The sequence below is a fragment of the Cebus imitator genome, unplaced genomic scaffold, assembly GCF_001604975.1.
Source record: "Cebus imitator isolate Cc_AM_T3 unplaced genomic scaffold, Cebus_imitator-1.0 Scaffold389, whole genome shotgun sequence".
In the NCBI taxonomy this organism is placed as follows: Eukaryota; Metazoa; Chordata; class Mammalia; order Primates; family Cebidae; genus Cebus; species Cebus imitator.
In genome coordinates, this window is record NW_016107704.1 from 1,713,984 (window position 1) to 1,731,028 (window position 17,045).

Genomic DNA, 17,045 nt, shown 5'->3' on the forward strand with positions numbered 1-17,045 from the left:
AAACAAAAAACTCAGTTTCCTCTCCAAAGTATCACTGTTTAAAAAGACCCTCAAGTAAAGTCAGTGTTCAGCCTGTGTTGAAATCTAGTTATTTTAGGTTCTGAAGCATTTTAGGGGCATCATAGAAGGAAAATTTCTGAAAGACAAACTGAGTGCGTAAGAGAGAGCAAGTATGTGCGTGCGTGCGTGCGCGTGCGTGTGTGTGTGCATGCGTGCATAGGCGTGATTGCACATACTGGGAACATACTCTGTTCAGGGACCAGTTTGGAAGATACTGGTTGATATGTGACTTGGGACTAGATGTGGTGTCATCTGAGGGAATGAGTGATAAGCTGTAAATCTGAGAAAGATGAGAGAAAACTGGAATCATTGGGACTCAGTGGTTACGCTAACATGGATATTGAAGGAGAAAGGAGAATTACAACCTTGCCTGAAGTTGTGGGACGGAGACCTGGGCATATTTTTAGCTGTGTCAGGTTAAGTTAGGCTGTGCTTTGAAGTGACACTGAGTACATTCCATTTTTGGTACGTTAAGTTCGTTCTGATGGTGACAGACAACAGGGTTTGATTGCTTAGAAAGACACAGGAACTGAAATGACACTGCTTACAGATCTAGAATTTATTACAGGAAAAAGATACAATATACAATAGCACTAGATTGAAGCCTGCCTCCAGGAAGGAGTCTGTTAATGCCAGGCTGAGCTCCAGCAGCCCCTCCTCTGTTGGGGACACACACTTTCTCACAGGTCATAATCATGACCTGTGTGTGCAACACTCAGAGCCAGGGGACCAAGCGGGGCTATCTGCCAGCTTGTTTTACACCCTGTTGGTCACACAGACATTTTCTTGCCTGTAGCCAGCCCCAGCGGGAGAGCCTTCCAGGGATTCTCACCTAGACCCTGTGCAAACCACCCCAGTCTCACTTTACCAATCAGCAATGCTGACAAGCTGGCATAAACAGCCCCCCAACTCCTCAGACACATAGAACAAAGCAGTACTATTATTAGCGGGTGTGTTTTATGCCCTGACCAGAGTGCCATGCAGGTACATTTCTTACTTCACCAGAACAGCTCACACCAGCCCCGGGTCTGCTGAAATGAGCCTTCGAAGCAAGAGTGTTAAAGGTCATTTGGGATATTCATGTGGGTTGTATTGTATAGAATACTGCAAGTGTTATAAACCCCATTGTGTGCACGTGTAGCTGAATATACCACAGTGTAGCCATTCTTGCAGGCATATCATATCCATTTTAGAACCTCTAGAAAAGTAATCTGGTGGTGGTATTTCATTTTCCCTGTGAAATTAGGGTATACTTCTTAACTTGTAATTTGTTATGTTCAACCTTTACAGTTTAAAAAAATCAAATTCATAAATTTCGTAAGATGGAGCGTTGCAAAAAACCCTTCAAGTTTATTGAAAGCAAATGACACGTTTTGTATTTTAAAACTTACTCAGTCTCTAATTGTGTTTTCCCCCTTCCTTCTCTGTCCCCAGATGAAGCGGCTCCTAAGGAAGTCAGCAGGGTAAGTAATGTGAATATTATTTCTACTACTGCAATATAGGAAATGAATCTTTTTTGTGTATTTTTCAGTACTCTTAACACATTAAAGAATTAGAAAAATAATGGCAAAAACTGAGTTCCCTCTCCAAAGTGTCACTCATTAATATGGAATAAAGTCAGTAGAGAGGTTGCAAATAGCAGCTTCAAATCTGAGTACAGCACACAGGTGGATTTTGTTTGGTCTGCACCTGCTTATGGGGTTTTCTGGATCAGTTGCTGACATTTATAAACTGTATATAAAGACTGGATTTCTGGCTTCTTTTGAGCCAGGAGGTAAGGTAACACCAACACAGCACTCTCATAGGGTGGCAGTCTTCTCGGGGCGAGGAGTGGAAGCTGCCTTCAGATGCATGATGCTCTCCAGTCAGCCCCAGTCCTCTGCGGCTGGCTTCGCTCATGTCCACTACCTGCCCAACCTCTGCCTTTGAGTTCATGCACTTTCTTTTCGGGAGAACAAAAGATGACAACTCATGTGTTGAAAGCATGATATTGCTTAGAACTTTTAGAAATCTTAAAGGTACTATTTTCATGTCCTAGAGAAATAATTAGTGTTATCTTTAAGAGTCTTAGCAAGCTTAAAAACTGAAAGCATTTAGCATATTGTTTATGCTATAAAAGTATAAGTGATTACATTTGAAAAAAGTATCTTAGTTTTTCTGTATTATGCAGATAAAGATCTTCAGATTAAATACTGAAAATAGTAAGTTTGACTTTAATGCAACCTTATATATCACTTTTTATTGTAAGATATAAACTGAAAAACTGTTAATAGAATCACATATGCAGCTATATTCCTTTATTTTTGATCATCTGAAGAAAGAAATCTCTAAAATGACCTGGGCCTGTGCTGGGGGGTAGGGGATTTGGAGGTAGGAGAGAGCAGAATTCCTTCTGTGCACAGCAATGTAGGAGACTTGAGGTTTCTGTGAGTCTCAGGGTTTCACTGGGTACCTTTGCTATTAATTTCACTTTTGTGTGTCTCGGGGTTTCACTGGGTGCCTTTGCTATTAATTTCACATTTGTGAGTCTCGGGGTTTCACTGGGTGCCTTTGCTATTAATTTCACATTTGTGGAGCTCACAACTTTGGTCTCGGTGCCCAAAAGGGACCCGGATGTGATAGAAGAGTGAACAGCAGCTGCTAGGAACAGCAGAAAATGCTAAAAAGTGACAGTTGAGGAGAAGATAGGTACTTTGAAAAGTGACCTTTGGCAGAGTCATAAAATATTACAGTGTTGATATTGCCAAAGCTGCCATGTGTTCAGACAGTGTCATTGACAGTACCATACTGTCTTATAAGGCTGTTAGAAAAAAAAATGATGAAACTATATGTAGTGGGGTTGGTTTTTTTTTTGCTATTATTTATAAGATTCTCTTACATTATGCCAAATTTGGAGAAAAGAACATTTCTAATTGAGAAATATTAAAGGCATAAGCTGATACCCTAGAAATGGTATCAGTTTCCAAGAGCTCTATAAAGCTTTTTTGAAAAAATGTACCTCATATCTTGATCAATGCTTATTTGATTAATACTCAGAGTTTCCTTTATGAAATAGATTTAGAAATTCCTGGGACAGCCTTTTGGAAGATGGTGACTGGCCGCAGGGCTTCTGTTCTAACACATCCCTGACAGAAAGCATGCTCTTTAGTTCCACTAATGGCGATGGTTATACTCTCAGGCAGTTCTGTTTTGTTTTTGCTTTCTTTCCCACTTCTCTTTTTTCATATACTTTTTGTTTTTTAATTCAGACAGAGTCTCACTTTATCATCCAGGCTTTCAGGCTGAAGTACAGTGGTACAGTCTCAGCTCACTTTAGCCTTGACTTCCTGGGTTCAGATGATCCTCCCACCTCTGCCTCCTAAATAGCTGGGACTACAGGCCTGTGCCACCATGCCCGGCTAATTTTTTGTATTGTTTTCTCTTTTTTAAATAGAGACAGGGTTTATCCATGTTGCCAAAGCTGGTGTCGAGCTCCTGGGCTCAGGTGATCCTCCTGCCTCAGCCTCCCAAAGTGCTGGGATTATCGGTTTGAGCTACTTAGCCCAGCCTAGGCAGTTCTAATTATTATGAAGTACTTTCTCATTTAGAACCAAGCAGCCTCCCAGAATGGCCATTCCCCAGTATTTGTTTTGACTTTTATTTCATATGCAAACTCTTTGAGTATGGGGATGATGTTATTTCTTTTCCAGTAAAACATCTTACTTTCCAAACTGTATTTTCCAGATGCCTCCTTAAGATGCGGTTCGACATTCTTTGGACAAACCATACATTATTAATACATATTTAAAACACTGCGACCTTAACATAGCACCACAGACTAATTGTGTCTTCACCCTGGTGAAAGGAGGTGGGACAGATACCTGTCTTAGTTTGAAACTATGTATCTGTCAATACAGTTTCAATGGATAATTAGTTTTTTTAAACTACATTGCATTTTTGGTTATTGAGCTTTGAATAAACTATCATTATTTTTTCATGAAGTCAAGTCAGACCGGTGGGTCTTATGTCTCTCCCCCTCCCTTTTCCCCATTTTCCCTTTCTCTCTTTGTCTCTCTGTCTTCTTACTCATCATTCAATGACCAATATTTTTGAGCACTTGTGTTCCAGGTGTTGTTCTAAGGTGCTGTGGCTACAATGGGGAGCAAAATAGACAGTATTCAGGTTCTTATAGCATAGAGGGGAGTGGTGGAAACAGCTCAGAAAATTTATATGATGTGTATATGTGTGTTTGCGTGTGTGCACACCTGTCAGGCAGTGATAAATACATGGAAGAATAAAGCAGCATAAGGGGCTGGAGAGTGATGGCAGGTTTGGAGGAGGCTTATTGGCTTGTTGCACATCTGCAGTGGTCAGGAGAGGTTAATTTCTTCAGGGAAATTTGAGCAGGAATTGGAAGGGAATGAGAGAATCAGCAGAAGGAGGAGATGGCAACTGCAGAGACCCTGAATTGAGAGTATACACAGTAAGAGTGGAAACAGGTAGACCCAGGGGCAGTCTAGGAGTGTAGGCAGGGGAGGGTGATGTCTAGGGTTAGGATTGTAATACAGGTAGACCCAGGGGCAGTCTAGGAGTGTGATGGGGAGGGTGATGTCTAGGGTTAGGGTTGTAATACAGGTAGATGCAGGGTCAATCTAGGAGTGTGATGGGGAGGGTGATGTCTAGGGTTAGGGTTGTAATACAGGTAGACCCAGGGGCAGTCTAGGAGTGTGATGGGGAGGGTGATGTCTAAGGTTAGGTTTGTAATGGTGAACTATGATCAGAGGTTGGGTGTTTAAGAAGAAAGAACAACCTTTGTTTATGGGTTTGTAAACCAAAATGTTTCCGAGACCTGTCTCAGTCAACTTAGAAGTTTATTTTGACAAGGTTAAGGACATGCCCGTGACACAAACTCAGGAGGTTCTAATATGTGTCCAAAATAGTTGGGCTGCAGCTTGCTTTTATGTATTTTAGGGAGACATAAGGCATCAGGTAGTACATGTACCTTGGTTTTATCTCAAAAGGTGGGACAGCTGGAAGCATGGGGGGTGGGTAGCATTCAGGTCATAGGTGGATTCAAAGATTTTCTGATAGGCTGTTGGTTGAAAGAGTTACTACCAAAGACCTGGAATCAGTAGAAAGTCACATCTGGCTTAAGGTAAGATTTTGGAGACCAAGGTTTTATCATGCAAATGAAGCCTCCAAGTGGCAGGTTACAGAGCTCTTTGCCTTAAAAAGGTGCCAGACTCTTAGACTCTCCTGGATCAGAGAAAAGACCTGGAAAGGGAAGGGGCTTCTTTACAGAATGTAGATTTTCTCCACAAGAGACAGCTTTGCAGAACCATTGCAAAATATGTCAAAGAAATATATTAGTGGTAAAATACGTCAGTTCCTTTCGGGGCCTGCTATCTGTCTTGTGACAGTGTTACACGAGATCAGGCTGGAGTTTGGTATCTTATAGCTACAAAAAGTCTGTCTCATCAATCTTAAAATCTGTTTAGTGTCAGTGCTGTTCGGCTGTGCCTGAATTTCAAAGGGAGGAGGTTATAATGAGGCATATCCCACCTCCTGCCCCCCATCATTGCCTACACTGAATTTTCAGGTCTGCATTGCAATGCCCTTGGCTGAGAGGAGGGTCTTTCAGTCAGTTGAGGAACTTACAGCTTTATTTTTGGTTTATAGTGTATATGGTAAGTTAGACGAGAGGAATCAGTAATGATTTCCAACTTTTTGGTCTGAGCACTTGGTAGAATAAAATTTCTCTTGACTCTTATAGAGAAGACTGTAGGAGGATTGAGACCAGGAAAGTAGTAAGTTTAAGGAATCAGATACGGAATTGGAGATTTTCAGAAAACAAGGACATATATGGTCCAATTAAAAGGAAAGTTTGTAGGTAGAGATACAGATTTGGAAGTTTCTGGTATATAAATGATGTTTAAGGCCATGGGAGAAGGTGACATTTCTTAGAGAGTTGTCTGTGGAGAAGAGCCAAGACCTGAGCACTAAACGGTGGACACTCCCGCTGTTGAGTGACAGAGAAGATGGGGAAATGTCAGCAGAGGAGAGGAAGGAGGAGAAATCAGTCATGCAAGGAGACCAAAAAGTTTCTTTATCAACAGATTTTGTTACAGAATTTTAACCATAGGACTATACATTTATTTTACCTTCATTCCATCTTATTTTGATCCATCTCAGCCTATTGAGATGAGTCCCACAGTCTTATTTCTGTTATCTAACACAGTATTTATTTCTCTATGTTTTGAACCCTCAAATTTGAGTGTTTTTTCCAAGTTGTTTTCCTGTGCCCTCTTTATAATAATTGTCATCTAGGAAATGCTGAGTGTGGAAATGTCACCTCAGAATAATAGGAGATTGTGTCAGATGCTTGGTTGAAACCAGTGTATCTTAACCTAATATGTTTTTCTAATCAGACATTGCCATTTAATTAACAAATATTAGGTGAGTCCCAATTCATCTAGGCTCTTAAGATACATCAAGGACAAACTAGACAGAAATGCCTGTGCTCGTGGCATTTACATAGTGTGGGGTAGAATCAGTAAACAACAAATAACACATGCACTGTGCTCAGTGGAAATGAGTGCTATGGAGACAGAAGAGTGAGAGGCAGGTTAGATGATGTGGGGCCAGGCAAGGCTCACTGGGGACACATTTGAGGAAAGACCTAAGGAAAGTGAAGGAGTGACCCACGCTGAGAACTGGGTAGGAGCTTTCCAGGAAGATGGTACAGGAAATGCAAAGTCCCCAAGACAGGAGTCTGCTTGGCACATCGCTGGAGGCATAGCAAGGTGGCCATCTTGGCTAGATCTGAGTAAGTGAAGGAGGGAACCTTGGTCAGAGACAGTGCTGCTGGGGGAGATTTGAGGGATACTGTAATAAGTCATGTCTCTACTGGTCATTTGTTCCCATCTAGTCCACAGTATTAATCCTTTGTTGTGTTATTACTGTTACTCTTTTTTTAAAGTGGTTTCAGCTCATAAGTCAAAAAGATTTCTGACAAGAACAGGGAGATAAAAGTGTCAGAATAATAAGAGTATTTGGATGCTGAGTTGCTAGAAAATGCAAAATTTCAGCCACATCTAGAAATCTTTGGTGTAGACTCTGCCCCCGCCATACTATAATATTTTGTATTACAATCTTATATTTAATGTTTTCAAAGAGAAATCTGAGACGATTCTGATTCTTCTCAGTAAACATTGCTTTTTTCGTTTCTGAATATATTTGTAAGTGTTTCATTTGCTCTTTGAATTTGTTATTTTCACTAGGTCATGTAGATGCTTTAATTTTGAGTAATTTAACCTGGTATTTGGTGAACTTTCTCAATCATTTTAAAAGTCATTTTTAGTTCAGGGTATTATGCTACTTGTTTCTTGGTGCATCGCTTCTTTCCCATTTATTTTTTTTCTCTTCAATATCACCAGAAATATCCATGTCTTTCTCCTTTCCTGATTCTTTTACTACACATTCTAGAGCCCCTCAGATTTATTCTCCATGTCCTTCACTTGAACTTATTTTCTCTACTGTTTGTCATTCTACTTAAATTCGTAATGACTCTTTTAAAATTAAAGGTTGCTTCGGTATTTGGGGTGTTTCTTCTTCATTTCAATCTGTCTTATTATCCTATTGATAATCTCTTATTGTTAATTCTTTAATTTTCTTGAGAATGCAAAATAGATGCTTTCCTAGTATTCATTTTGCATATTTTCCTTCTCCTATGACATCCCAAATTTGTTGCTATCCTCTGTACTATAGCATAATACTAACACTTTGGATATTTTTGGTAGTTTTTTTCTTATTTTCGTCGTATGTGTTGAGAAGTCATTTACTGATTTTTTTTAAATAAATATATTTATCCTTGAATGATGTTAGCTCTGTTCTCCATTAACAAATTATTCTTATCTCTGTTACTATTCATGTACATGTCCTTAGAATCCTCCTGTTTAGTGTGTTAAAGGACTAGATAATGAGTTTCAGTGGCACCAGTTCAGTCTGGGGTGACTGAAGGGAACCTCGAGGAAATTGGAGTTGTGGACATTCTCACAGGGGGGAAGTTGACCACAGTGATTTTTCTCTAGGTTGATTGAAACAAATTGCTCTACTGGGATCCAGATTTCATTATCTTGTCTTCATTTTAACTTGGCCTGGTAAACAGTATGACTGTGTCCATTCTGTTTAGTGTTTCTGTATGCCAGGTTTTAAAAGAAATGCTCAATTCAGTTAGTGAATCATTAAGTTTCTCTGGATTTCTATTCAGTGTGTTTCTAAATACAGGGCCCTGTGGCAGACATAAGCATGAACTCACATCCAACTTTCAGCATATTAAATGGGATCTTGTGTTGTTACTTTCTTCAGAATATTTTATATACTTATTTATTTTGTTAGTATACTTTAAGTTCTGAGATACATGTGCAGAATGTGCAGGTTTGTAAACACATGCCATGGTGGTTTGTTGCACCCATCATGGGTGCAAACCCATCATCTACATTAGGTATTTCTCCTAATGCTATACCTCCCCTAGGCACCCACCTCCCAACAGGCATCGGTGTGGTGTGTGATGTTCCCCTCCCTGTGTCCATGTGTTCTCATTGTGCAACTCCGACTTATGAATGAGACCATACAGTGTTTGGTTTTCTGTTCCTGTATCAGTTTGCTGAGAAATGGTTTCCAACTTCATCTATGTCCCTGCAAAGGACATGAACTCATCCCTTTTTATGACTACATAGTATTCCATGGTGTATATATGCCACATTTTCTTTATCCAGCCTATCATTGATGGACATTTGGGTTGGTTCCAAGTCTTTGCTATTGTGAACAGTGCTGCAATAAACATACATGTGCATGTCTTTATGGTAGAATGATTTATAATCCTTTGGGTACATACTCCGTAATGGGATTGCTGGGCCAATGGTACTTCTGGTTCTAAATCCTTGAGGAATCGCCACACTGTCTTCCACAATGGTTGAACTGATTTACACTCCTGTAAACAGTGTAAAAGTGTTCCTACTTCTCCACATCCTTTCCAGCATCTGTTGTTTTCTGATTTTTCAATCATCACCTTTCTTAAGTGGTGTTGGATGGTATCTCATTGTGGTTTTGATTTGCATTTCTCTAATGACCGGTGATGATGAGCTTTTTTTCATATGTTTGTTGCCTGCATAAGTGTCATCTTTTGAGACGTGTTTGTTCATATCCTTTGCCCACTTTTTGATGGGGTTTTTTGTTTTTTTCTTGTGAATTTGTTTCTTCGTATACTCTGGTTATTAGCCCTTTGTCAGATGGATTGCAAAAATGTTCTCCCATTCTGTGTTTGCCTGTTCACTCTGATGATTCTTTTGCTGTGCAGAAGCTCTTTAATTAGGTCCCATTTGTTAATTTTGCTTTGTTGCCATTGCTTTTGGTGTTTTAGTCATGAAGTCTTTGCCCATGCCTCTGTCCTGAATGGTATTGCTTATGTTTTCTTGTAGGATTTTTATGGTTTTAGGTCTTATGTTTAAGTCTTTAATCCATCTGGAGATAATTTTTATATAAGGTGTAAGAAAGGGGTCTAGTTTCAGTTTTCTGCATATGGCTAGTCTAGTCAGTTTTCCCAACACCATTTATTAAATAGGAAACCCTTTCCCTATTGCTTGTTTTATGTTGAAGATCAGATGGTGTAGGTGTGCAGTCATATTTCTGAGGCCTCTGTTCTGTTCCGTTGGTCTGTATATTTGTTTTGGTACCAGTATCAAGATGTTTTGGTTACTGTAGTCTTGTGGTATAGTCTAAAGTCAGGTAGCATGATGCTTCAGCTTTGTTCTTTTTGCCTAGGATTGTCTTGGCTACATGGGATCTTTTTTGATTCCATATGAAATTTAAAGTAGTTTTTTTCTAATTTTGTGAAGAAAATCAATAGTAGCTTGACGGGGATAGCATTGAATCTATAAATTAATTCGGGCAGTATGGCCTTTTTACGATATTGATTCTTCCTATTCATAAGCATGAAATATTTTTCCATTTGTTTCTGTCTTCTTTTGTTTCCTTGAGCCATGGTTGGTAGTTCTCCTTGAATCAGTGAAGAGAAATAAATAAAGTATATTCAAACAGGAAGAGAGGAGGTCAAATTGTCTCTGTTTGCAGACAACATGATTGTGTATTTAGACAATGCCATCATCTCAGCCCAAAACCTCCTTAATAAGCAACTTAAGCAAAGTCTCTAACAAAATTAATGTACAAAAATCACTAGCATTTCTATAACGAATAACAAAGACAAACAGCCAAATCATGAGTGAACTCCCATTCACAATTGCTACAAAAAGAATAAAATACCTGGGAATACAACTTTCAAGGGATGTGAAGGACCCAGAATATTTTTTATGGACTTGATGCAACAGTATCATTTTCTTGGGAAGGAGAAATTTTAGTTACATTCTTAGGGAATGTTTTGAACATTTGGCTTCACTGGTATTATGTCCAGCCAAATTGTCTTGAATTGTATGGCATGTAGCAGCCATAGTTGCCTAGTTTCATCACTAATTCAGCTTTCTTCTTGTTTTTATTTTTCTTTGTTTCATATGTGAAGGGGGAGATTTTCATAGGATATCAACTTTAAAATCTTTATTTTTCCTGATGTAGCCTGTCTTTTCTTCATATTTATAAAATTTCTGTTACTGCATTTAAGAAACTTCTGAATTATCTGTTAATACTTATGACCATATATTCTACAGATTAATTTTATATTATGTTATAATCAGTTTTGTTATGGGAAAGAGTATTCTCAGGAGGGCAGGAAAGGTTAGGTTAGGGCAAAAATGTGAAAAAGTCCTTTCTTTCACTGGACTTTGAGAATAGAGGGGGATTGCCGGTGCTAGTGAGTTCCAGGGCACAGTCAGAGGAATTGGTCAGCAGCAGGAGGGGGAAGGTGGGCCGGCTTGACAGATGTGTGGATTAGCAGGGGCTGAGGTCCAGTGATGAAGGTGCATTTGTAGGGCTTAATTTTCATATTGTTTCATGGAAGCTCGAAAAAGTAGTAGTCTGAAAACACTTAGAACCTCACTCGCTCTGTTTTTCTATCTCTTACGTTTTTCTCTTTTTCTCCATCTCAATGTCTGGCATTTATTTAAACTTTTTCCTTATAGTCTAGTTTTATTTGGTTGAAGTCATACTTCTGTGTATAGTAATGTCATTAAAAAGTTAGGATGTTAAATATATGTCTGAATACTAACAAATACTAACTGGAATTAAAACGTCATTTAGCCTAACAAGAAGTTGAGTAAAATGGATTAATTTTCTTCTTTCTGACTTTTATTTTGGGACCAAAGGTATATGCGAAGGTTTGTTACATGGGTCAATTGCATATCACAGTTTACTCATGTAAATTGTGGGGATCAGTGTACAGATTATTTCGTCACGCAGGTAATAGGCATTAATAATCAATGGTAGTTTTTCAAAGTTTTCTTCAAAATATTTTTACTACAAATTTGAACTGGAAGAGAAATGCTAAGTTTACACAGATGGAAAAAAGTTCATACTGAAGCGAACTTCTTTAAGGAATATTTTGGTGATTTCACACAGGAATTTCTCCCTGCTATTCAGATATCTTATTAATTTGTATTATGTATATTACTTCTTCTTTGCAATTTAACTGTGTGTGTGTATGTGTGTATGTGTGTTTTGATTAAAATATTTTTGTAGTGTTGGGCCACTGGGACTGGATGGTAGAAGCTCCTTAATTGGCATCTGTTCTTACAGTGCAGCTTAAGAATCTTGTGGGTGCAGAATACCTGGGGTGGGAGGAGGGAGGATGCTTTGTTGCCTCAGCTCTTTCAAATTTATCACCTCTCAGAAAGTGAGAGAACTCCATAAGGACATTCCCCCAAACAGAGGATTAACAAAATCAACTGTATCATGTGACTTCAAATGAAACTTTGCCAACATCTGACTAGTTGTGATCATAATTATGGTCTACAACTAATCAGTCACTGAATATAGAATTTAGAATTTTCAGGGTTTCTGTATTAATCTGTTCATTACCTTAATTGAGTCAATGACTTGAAAATTAAGAGTACCTGAGCCTTGTGGAAATCGTTATACCACTGACCAGATAATTATTATGCAAACATATATTACAGTATTCTGTGAATAGAATTTTCTTAAAGTAGATTCCAATAATGGTATAGAAGACACTCCTAGTAAGTGGTTGTAAAAGCCATTATTTCTTTAGTGATTATTTATGTTATTTTATTTTTTTCTATTAAAGATGAGCTTTCTTAGCTGATTAGCTGTAGTGCCTTCCTTAGCTTGAAAATACAGGCTTGATGCGATTACATGGCAGGTGTTTTAAATTTTTTCCTCTCCTAACCTTGTCTCCATCATTCTTAATTATAGCAGCCCCTCTATTTTTGAGAAGACTGAGGTTATGTGATATGAACCCCTGTTGTTTTGTTATTTTGTATATCAAAATGTCTCTCTGTTGTCTGTCTTCTTATTTCTGTATTTGGATTTGAGTGTCACACTGTAATTTATGTTTCGTAGACTACTTCCAACACCTGTGCTTGGATCTGCTCTTCTTGACTTTGTCTAGAGCTACTTTTACTCAGTTAAAATCATTTCTACTTGAATTTTCAGGATATCAGAACCATGTCTCTAAGATATATTGAAACTATTATAATCAAGTCAATTATATCAATTTGGAATGTTTATTTTCAGTGTCTTCTTCACATGCATATATATACTTGGTAATAATTACAATGCACATGTTATTTTGATTTCTGTTTTTTATTATGCTATAAGCATTTCATGATTTTATGCAGTCTAAAATTATCTTTAGTGACTAAAAATGCCCCATTGAGTTTCTGTGTGATAATTTTTTTACTTTTTTATTTTATTGGTAGATCTTTAGATTGTTTTTAATTTTCATAGACTACTTAAATTTATGTATATAGCAGTCTTATTCTTGTGAAATATTTCCTAAGGAACAATATCTAGGATCCAAGGTTACTAGGTCAAAGGATGTGACTGATTTATGATATTTAACACAGCTGCTAAGGTGGTTTAACTAAATTACTGCTACAGTTGAATGTTTCTTTGTAGTCCCATTCAAATAACAATTCTATATCTTTTCATGTGTAAATGGATGAGACTGTTTCAATGTTTTTATTTAAAGCAAATATACATACTTCTATATGTTAATATTTGTATTCCCTTTTGTGAGAATGCATCTCTATTTCTTCTCTGTGTTACACATTCAAAAGAACTTCTCTGGTATTAATGTAAATGACACTTACATTTGAATTCATACTTTGCCATTCTAATCTGAAAGACCTTTTGTTAAACGGCTTTTTAAAGCCAAATATAAAATGGGGATAAAGTCTACCAAACCTGACATAGCCAGAATAGGATTAAAATGTATGTCTTTATAATTCTTTATTAGAAAACCCAAAATATACTTAAAAAGCAGAGGGGATTAATTAAAATAAGATATGAGAATAAATTAATGTAGCAGAATTTAAAATATAGACTTGATTAATAATGCAAAAGATAATTCTTTAAAAAGATCAATTCCAGAAATAGATTGCCAAAGACAATCTATTTAAGAAATAGGAAATATAGGCATTAGGAATGAGAAAGGGAATATAAATATGAACACCAGGGAGATTATTAATAATAGAGAATAGTGAATACTATATATTAATATAATTGCAAATTTGTATGAAATGGTCAATATTGAGGAAATAACAAATTATCAAAATTGACTGAAGAAGACTTAAGAAACCTGAATATACTACTATAGTGAAAAAACTGAAAAATTAGTAGAAGGCCACCTAAAATTACATGAAGCCCAAAAGCTTTTGCTGAATAATTTCACAAAACATTAAAGAGGAGAAAATTTCTACATTATATGAAGTGTGTATTTTAAAAGCTAGGGAAACAACTCATCTCAAAAGAGAATACTATTTTTGACACAAAAAGTAGAGCATTAGACAAAAGAGAAAAAAGCATGAAGAGACTATTAACCAGTTTTATTAGTGCAAACATAAGTTCAGAAATTCTAAGTAAATGAATTCAGTGGCACTTTGAAAGAATAACCTTTCATTGTCTAAGATGATTGGCAAGTAGAAGGCTAGCACAGTAAGTCTAGTAAGAGAGTAGACCAGGCTGGTGGTAATGGAGGTGGGGAGATGCTTGGGTTTGATAGATAGAATGCTGTATTTATTTTGAAGGGAGGGCTAACAAGAATTATTGATTAATCCAGATGTGTGATATTAAAAAAGAGGGAAGAAAGGAGGCATCGGGGTTTTGCCTGAGCCCGTGAGAGGGGAGCTTGCCATTACCTCAGTGGGAGGGCCTGCAGGGTGGACAGGTCAGGGTGTGTGTTCAGGGGCTGCTTCCTTTGAATGTCCTAAGTTGGAGCCCTCTAATAGATTTCTAAATGGGAGACATTAAGTAATAAGTTATATATATGAGACTCGGGTTCAGGTAAATGTTCTGGGTTAGAGATACAAATTTGAGGTCATTAATAATATGGATTATTTAAGAACCATCCACGTATAGATGGTACCTAAAGTCCTGAGGCCAGGTGAGATCACTGGAGAAGTGGGTGTTGCTCAACCCTGGAACATGACATTTAGAAGGCTGAGACTTTGGAGGAAGAGCTAGGAGGGAAGACTGAAAGCAGCTGTCCAAGAGGTGGAGAGAGAACCAGGCATATGTTTCTTTTAAATAAGGTATTATTTAAAATAAAATAGAACAATCAACTATGTCAAATGCTGCTGGAACTTCAAGGGAAAGGAAGACTGAGAGTTGACTTTTAGTTTGGCAGTGTGGTGTCATTGGTGATCTCAGTAAAAGCCATTTTCTTGGAGCAACTGGAGTTTGTGAGAGAAGAGAAATTGTAGGTGGCAATAGATACAATTACTTTATGGAGTTTTACCTTAAGGGACAGGAAAGAAATGGGTGGTAAATATGTAGGAAAGCTATAAAGAGGCGACAAAACGCGGTTTAGTTTTAGTTTTTTTCTATTAAAATATGAGATAAATGCCAGCATGTTTATATGTTTATGGAAATGATCCAGTAGAGAAAGTTTGATGCTGTGGGACGGAGAGAGGAGGATGGCCTAAACAGCCTTTAAGTGCTTTGAGAAGCTCCGTCAGCCTCCCCATTGCAGCTCTACCTGTTCCTTCACAACAAATTACCATTTACTCGCTTTCCAGTTCTTTTCTTTCTGTATCATTTAAAAAGAGGTTTTCTAATTGATGACCAGAGAAACAAGCATAACCAAATACAACAGAGGAAGAACTAGAAAGAAAACAGTTTGTCAGAGGTAATACTTTTCTATGAATGAGTAGAAAACCTGGTTTTCAATTTTTAATCAGGTGAAGCGTAAACCAAAGTTGATTTACTTATGCTCTAAGGGAAGGATACCAATCAGTCTTTTCCAGGACAAATTTTTTAATACTGGATTTTATTAAAATGCAAATAAGTTTACATATCTGATTTACAGCAATAATTCAATAAGTTTCAAAGACATGATATTACAATGTGGTTCAGTGTTCAGAAAGTGCAGGTGCCCATATGGAAGGCTGGACTAGAATAGACCCAAGTTAGAATGACCTGGAGCCATCTCCTGTGACCTGTTACTGTGGCTTGTATATGGCTTGTTTGGCCCTACCAAGTCTCCTGGTGAAACTCCCCTCCTCTTTCTTCCTCTCTGGTCACGTGATAGCTGCACACACTAGTTCCCCGTTGCTTCCTCCAGGAATGGAAGCAGTCTGAAGCCCTCATCAGCACATCTGTGAGCCAAATAAACCTTTTACATTTCTAAATTACTTAGTCTCAGGTATTCCTTTGTAGCAGCAAACATTGACTCAACATCAATGCCCTCACTCACTGCAGCTGATGCCAGAGGGCTAAAGTGATGTGGCCCCCAGGCAGAAGTGAAAGTGCGTGGTGGAGGAGTGGGTAGAAAGCCTGCCTGTTTACATCTCCCTGAAAACAATTTTCTCAACTCTGGCTTTGGCTAGTGGTGGGCTTTGAATTGTTCAAAATGATACTTAAAAACAAATACCTGGAGTGCAGGCAAATATCCTGTCTTGTTGATTATCAACACAGGATTTAGAAGCCAGAGGAACCAGTTGACAGGTAGTGTTCCAGTAAGGTGAAATGATATTCTGACATTTTGAATTTTAAAAATTAAAGAGCCCAATAAGAATTTCTCACCCAGATGGAAAATCACTCATTCTTAGTGAAGAAGAGCCCCAAAGGATGACTGTAAGAAAAGTCTGTATTCATCTTATTACATGAAGTATCTCCAGGCATTCAAATTCATGTTTTGTGAAAACCAGAGAGAAAAATTCTTAGCATAAATTATGGATTGATTGTTTTAGGCTAAATTTCTTTTCAGGAGCTTTGCTGCTCCTTATTAACCACAGCCATGGCAACCCCAGAAACCCATGTGAGCATCCCTCCTAAGCACGTTGGTTTCCTGAGCACATTAGTGTGAAACACTTCTCTATCTAATTGAATACAGTATTCTGCTATATGGAAATAGTTCATATTGACCACTTAAATACTAGGAAATGTTTGCTAAAGACAGTTTTGCATAAGATTATGCAAAACCCATAATCTTAACAATAGATTACAGACATAAACCATTTGCCTATTAACGTCCCAATTCCATAACAATAAAGTGATGCAGATGATATATAGAAGATGCATTTCTTATTCCTCACTATGCTAGTAGGCAAGGAGTCATCTTATCTAAAAATGATATCAAATGATTATGACAAAAATGTTAAAAGTGGAACTAAACACATTCCTCTTTCACAAGGCTTTAAATTATCACCTGTTTTGCCACACCATCCTTGGCAGCCACAAACCGATGCTAGACTATAGATTTTGAAAACTGGTATAACAGAGGATCTATTTTAGGCCCATAAAGATGGGTGGTCCTAGTCCATAAATTCAGGGGCTGTTTAAAGGTTGTTTGGAGAGCATTTCTTCATTGCGTAAAAAAG

General features: G+C 37.8%; 1 protein-coding gene across 1 annotated transcript in view; it reads left to right on the forward strand.

The window, feature by feature from the left end:
* PDE10A (phosphodiesterase 10A) overlaps positions 1-17,045 on the forward strand; it is a 339,461-nt gene that overhangs the window by 196,814 nt on the left and 125,602 nt on the right. The window contains 1 exon segment of the mRNA XM_017508318.2: positions 1,495-1,523. Coding sequence (XP_017363807.2) covers positions 1,495-1,523 — 29 coding nt within the window.